Source organism: Etheostoma cragini, chromosome 12 (genome assembly GCF_013103735.1).
Source record: "Etheostoma cragini isolate CJK2018 chromosome 12, CSU_Ecrag_1.0, whole genome shotgun sequence".
Taxonomy (NCBI): Eukaryota; Metazoa; Chordata; class Actinopteri; order Perciformes; family Percidae; genus Etheostoma; species Etheostoma cragini.
Window position 1 is genome coordinate 5990288 of NC_048418.1, and position 6072 is coordinate 5996359.

The 6072-nt window shown below is 43.1% G+C and overlaps 1 protein-coding gene across 1 annotated transcript in view; it reads left to right on the plus strand.

The window, feature by feature from the left end:
- The window catches only part of rnf220a (ring finger protein 220a), a 147147-nt gene that overhangs the window by 130845 nt on the left and 10230 nt on the right, over nt 1-6072 (plus strand). Inside the window, exon 11 of the mRNA XM_034887403.1 lies at nt 10-121. Coding sequence (XP_034743294.1) covers nt 10-121 — 112 coding nt within the window. The remainder of the gene's footprint in view (nt 1-9; nt 122-6072) is intronic.

The window sequence follows — 6072 nt, forward strand, 5'->3', positions numbered from 1 at the left end:
TGTTTACAGAAATGCCTTCGACGAGCAACGGAGAAAGCAGCAAGACAGACCCCGGCACTCCTTCATCCTCCACCTCTTCCTCCTGCGCACCACGCACCTGTAAAAACAGCGAGATCGAAAAGTAGGTCACACACATGTGTGGACGCACTCTCATGGCACTCTGATGACTTTGTGATGAGTTTTTGTACTTGTGGGAGAGTCGACTTGTAGATAGATTGTCATTACTGATGCTTGTTGTATGGATTCAGTTTTTTGTGAAAACTATCACAAAAAACTGAACTGTGTGAGACAGGGAGGGTCTCCGGCTGTTGATTTTTACTGCAGTTGTGTTCTCCCAGATCACAGAGCTCCCTTCAAATCATTAATGGGACATAGACACTGATACGAGGCACACACTTGTTTCAAAACAGCAGGTTGAAAACACATTCAAGTGTTTGTTCACACTGGCGAACACACACGCCTACAACCACACCGTTCATATACTGAGACACAAGAACATGGTAAACAGTTGTTTTCTCATCATTTTGCAGTAACACTTTCAGATTGGCAGACAGTGACACTGAACATCAAACGTGGCATAAATACAGGTGACGTTCAGATTTCAGACCTTGTTTGTTGATCATTTTTTGTTATGATTATATCTTGACTCCCAGTTGGATTTGGGGAGTAGACTCAGGTGGACAAGAGGACAAACATGGCAATGTCAAAAACAACTACCCTCATGTCCCACAGTGGTCAAAATTACACAAATGAATAGGAAAAGGACCATTTCTTATTCTCATTAACTGTAAATATTGAATTTGGGTAGATCTTTACTGATGGATCACCACATTAACCATAAAACAACTTTCAAAATAAATAAATAATGGAAGCGCTATTAACAACTAGAAATATAAAATTACGATTAAGTAGAACATCCTCTTGACATCACACACCGAACACTAGTAATTCAATAAGACTTTGTAGGTTTACCAGTAAAGCCGCACCAAAAAATTCCAAGTCAACTTTGAGTCGCCAGTTTTTTTTACCATGACATAAAAATGTATAAGTTATGAAAATCCTTATGACCTCCTGATTGGCTGCTTCCAACTTTTGTAGTTAGGGTCTTTTTGTGACATGACTCGGTTTGTAGCGGTATATATAACATTTTATGCAGTTATCCAGTGTTGCTCTATGCACAATGACAGCTAAAAAAAGTGCTATGTGACTCAACTGGCAAAATGAGATTTGACTAAGAGGGCTTTGAATCACCGACGTTTAGAAGGCAGCCCTAGCAGAAATGCTAATAAGGAAATAATGACCTGTAAATATGGCTGCAGCTCGAGGCTTGATAGAAAAGATTAATAAAAAAGTCTCCTCGCTCAACTGTGTTTCAAACATACATACCCTCACAAGCAGACACACTGCTCTATTCATTAGAACACCCGTGTGTGAAAGGCCAGCACTCTGTAATTCCCTCATTTCCATCTCCTCATCCATATTCTGCCACAAGTAAACAATCTCTCTCTCACACACACACACACACACACACACACACACACACACACACACACACACACACACACACACTGTCCCCTGCATGGGTAATAGAGGTCACATCATTGCAAGAGCAAAGTCGGTAGGCAAAGAGGGATTTGGTTGATTGGTTGCTTCTGCATGTCTGGCATATTCTCCTGTCCTTTTGCCCCATGTGATTACACCAACACAAACACACACACACACACACACACACACACACAAAACTGGGGTCAGTCTGCTTGTTGCTTTCCATCCCAGACCTTATTTCTTAAAGTGATTTCCTTTGTCCACCTGAAGTGCCTTTTAAGAATACCCCCCTAAAAATCATCACTCTCATCTCAGTTTAGTAACCTTTCCCTCTTCAGTCAATTTCCTTAGGCAAAATGTTACGGTATAAATGATTGGAGTGTTCACTGCGTTGTTTTTCCTGTTATTGGAAACCTCAGTCAGGGCTGCATTGGCTAGCAGCGTAGGAAACTAATGGCAGAATTGTCTTAACTGTATATTTACTAGAAGTGTTATTGTAATCAATATTTGTGCTGTTTGCATGTATTTTACGTATGTTCCCCATCACCTCTGGAAAGGCTTGACGCGATAAATGCTTCATTTAAATAAATCAATCGACACTCCGTGTGTTCCCCATATCAAATATCAGCAGATGGGATGGCTGGTGAGTAAGCGGAGCAGCTTGAAGTGTATTGATCAGAAATGGCACTGCAAGGCAAGAAGTGTGTGTGTGTTTGTGTTAGTGTGTGTGTGTGTGTGTGTGTGTGTGTGTGTGTCCTTGTTTACTAAAGTGAGGGGATGCATTCGATAAGTTGTAGTCTGTGCTGTGATTGTCCTTGTTTTTGTGCGTGAGAGACAGAGAGGTAGGTGAGACAGTGCTAATTGAGTTGCTCATGCACACACGTATGGTATGTTATGATGAGGAAAAGGCACCCTCCTCATGGTGGTTAGCATAGCATGGACAATTTTAGCATCAGTGAGTCAAGAAGAATTAAGAATTAGTTTTGTGGGAATCATCTTTCTCGCCGGAAGCTCGTTGCTGAGGGCTACCTTAAATTCTAAGAATTTCTGAAGAAAATGGGATGTTATGACTTTGTTATGAACAAAAAGGCTTGTGTGCTTGTGGTTACATGATGTTCTGGCTGAGGTCTTAGTGGCCCCCTGCAGCACAACATGCCTTAATCTAAGTATCCATTTAAGGAGAGCCAACTAGATGCTGAATGATTGCACTGGAACAAGCAGTCAGCTAGCTGGAACAATTCCCTGCCTCACTCTTCTCCGCTTGCTATAAATGCACGTATTTGTGGAGCTTCTGTGCCCCTCCGTCCCCAAATGAAAATGAGATTTGTCTCCTTTCGTTACATTGATACATTGTGTGTGTGTGTGTGTGTGTGTGTGTGTGTGTGTGTGTGCGCGAGTGTGTGCGCGAGTGTGTGCGTGTGCGTGTCTGTGTGTGTTGGTGCGTGCGCGTTAGTGAAATCTCTGTGTCTCTGATCCCAGATGGGTAATGATCTGGTCGCCTCCCAGGGCGTCCTCGTTCCCTTGCTCAATCCCCCGCAAGATAAATGAGCTCACACACACTCACATATATATATACATGTACAACGCCTGAGACGCTCTCTCCCCTCCAAGATAAATGGCCCCTCCAATGCCGCCAATGCGATTGCTGCCAAATTTGGTGCTCCAGCTGGAACAATGCGGAGAGATTTCCATGTGGTTTCTGCACATAATTGAATCTGTCCTCAATTTGGAAGTGATGAAGCTAGATTTGTACCCTCCATTCCCCCTCCCCAAACACACACACACACACACACACACACACACTGCCCACTCACTGCCTTTTCTGTGCCTTTTCCCCTCTGATTCTTCTCTTCATTGTTGTCGCTAAGCCACCTTTCTCTCTCTTTTTCTCTTTCTCACTATTTTCTTTCACATTTCTCTTTTCTTCCCTTCCCCTGTCCTAATTTTTCTCGAGCTGGTACAAAATGCCCCCCCCCTTTGCAATCTGACGCCTTCACACACACACATTCACACACACACTGAGAGATCGGGCTGAAGCTGGGGAAATCAATAGTGACTTAAATGTTTTATCATGGTGTGTCAGTGTAGTTAAGGCCTCGGTTAACAGGGTGCAGCATGCTCTAAAGGGATTTACCGCTGCTATTTTCACAGCACCTGCGCGTGTGAGATAATTTCCCTACCTGGTGGATACAAATGTTTGCTAGAATATTGTGTTTTTAGAATTAGTTGTGACATAGTTTTATCATTTGCTGGAGAGAGAGAGAGAGAGAGAGAGAGAGAGGCCAAAATGTAGGTAGACAGTAGATTAAGACATGGGGCCGATTGAGATGGATGTTGGAGGTCTTCAGCTACACACAGACACACACACACTAATGAAATGAAAAATAGCCACACACACGTTGGGGATGGAGCGCTAAATAGAGGGGAGGCACAGCCATCTATCTGTCTCTGTCAGGCTTTCTTTCTTGCTTGTCGCCATTGGGGTGACTGGAGATGGGAATGCAATGCAATTTCACTCTCTTTCACCCGCATATATACATACATGGACAAACCATCGAAACAGCCCTGTTGGCCAGGAACTAAGTTGGAGTAGCAGCATGTTGCGTGAATGGAAGTTATATTTCAGTGTTGGTTCTTCTGGTTTGTTATGATGTCAGCCCTTCAGATCGAGGCCACATCTTCAGTTAAAACCTACAAGGCCAGAGCCATAATCTGATAGTGAGACATACATATTCAGTCTGGTGTACTGACCAACAAATATACCCAAAAAAGAGAGTCCAGGGCGTTATGTATTAGATGTAGACTGAACTCTAGGTTTGGGTTTAGAGTTTTTTTCCATCTCATTCCAGATCTAGATTGGTTAAATACACAGATTTGAGTTCTGAAGATATAAATAGGCTACATCTGTTATGTAAATGTTTTCGATACATATATATCCAACATTTCATACTGTACATGCCGGGTGGTAGCTATGTGTTTCTGCCTTCTTAGCTAATACAGGTCTAAATTAAACATTTCCTAATAGTTACTAATTTGAGCTCCTTACAAATGTTGAGAGTGTTTAACCCCAAGCCTGTGACACTGTGTGATTCACAACTTTTGGTTTGTTAACCCGTTTTAGTTATGCAACAGCATGACTTAGCACATGTTACATTGTTTTATCACCACCAAAACCTGCATTCATACAGCTGCATAAAACGGGTAAAATGTGTGTGCCGTATATTTGTTTTAAAGCAGTGTAAACTTAAATCTCCCCCTGGAGCCCACACTCGTGGAAACCTTCTGCTACGCTGAATAGAAGCCAACTCACACAGACAATTCTTGTATATTTTCTGACACTAAACTGAATACCTTACATTTTAGGCTGTAACCCAAATTGAACTGTTAGCTTGTCTCTGTAAGTCTACTTGACATGTTTGCTAAGCCAGATATATTTTTTTCTTTTCTTGGCTCCAAGACTGAAAAGGTTGAAAACCCCTGAGCCAGCTTAAATCAGTGACACACGGCACAGCATAAAGGGCTTAAACTCAAGGATTTTTACTCGTGGTTCTTGCTGGTTGAGAGGCAGTTTATCTCTCTGTGTGTCACATCTAGCCCCAGAGAGTTGTCTTTCCTTTCCTTGGCCCTGGGAAATCATCCTGCTGTTCTTTTAACCTCCATTAAATCTTTGCACCTCCGCCGCCCCCTGCTGCCTCCACCTCCACCTCCCCGTCCACCTCCCCGTCCCCCCTGTTTGGATGGCTACAGGCGCATAAAGATAGATTAACTTGTCTTGTTAATAGCATTGGGAAATTAAACAACTTTTTATAAATGTGGTATTTTATGAATCAGCTGTGCTAAATGAATATTCATAGTAGAGATAGAAAGGACAATAGAAAGGTGGGTGTTGGGAGAAAACAAGAGTAAAACTTCCACCTCCGATCTTTAAACTCACTTCGGACAAAGAAAGCCACCCTTGGCAGAGTTTTGTGCTCGACTGAGCAACAAAGGGCTTTAATGGAGCTGTTAAAAGAGACAAGACAGCCTTGTTTTAGGGACAACCCCCGTCCAGTCCCGTCCAGCCCAGAGTCCACAGCCACTTTATAAGCTAGCAGGCTAATCAAGGCTAAATGGCTTTTTACAAGCTCAGAACTAATAAGAGGAGAGGGTAAAGCAGTTTACAGGGCATGGAGTGGCGAGTCAGTCTAGGGAGTCCCAACTAGGTCTTTACAGACACGGGATGGTGATGGAGTTACAGGGAGGTGCTAGAACACGTCAACCTCTCTCACGGAGGAAGGAAAACCTTGTGCTGCTTTTGTGGTGTTAGAACGGCTCAGTATTCTTGAGTCCTGATCAGCCTCGGTTGTGCCGCTCTGCAGCTGATCCTGACATCACACTTCCTCTTGCAGGAAGCAAAGTAATGTGAATCTCTATAAGTTTCTTTGAAATATGGTCAGGGCGACATCAAGCTCAGGCGAAGTGTAGAATGAGTCCTGAACAACGGGCCTGGGTTTGAATCCACCGACCTGTGGCACTTTGGTCTATGCC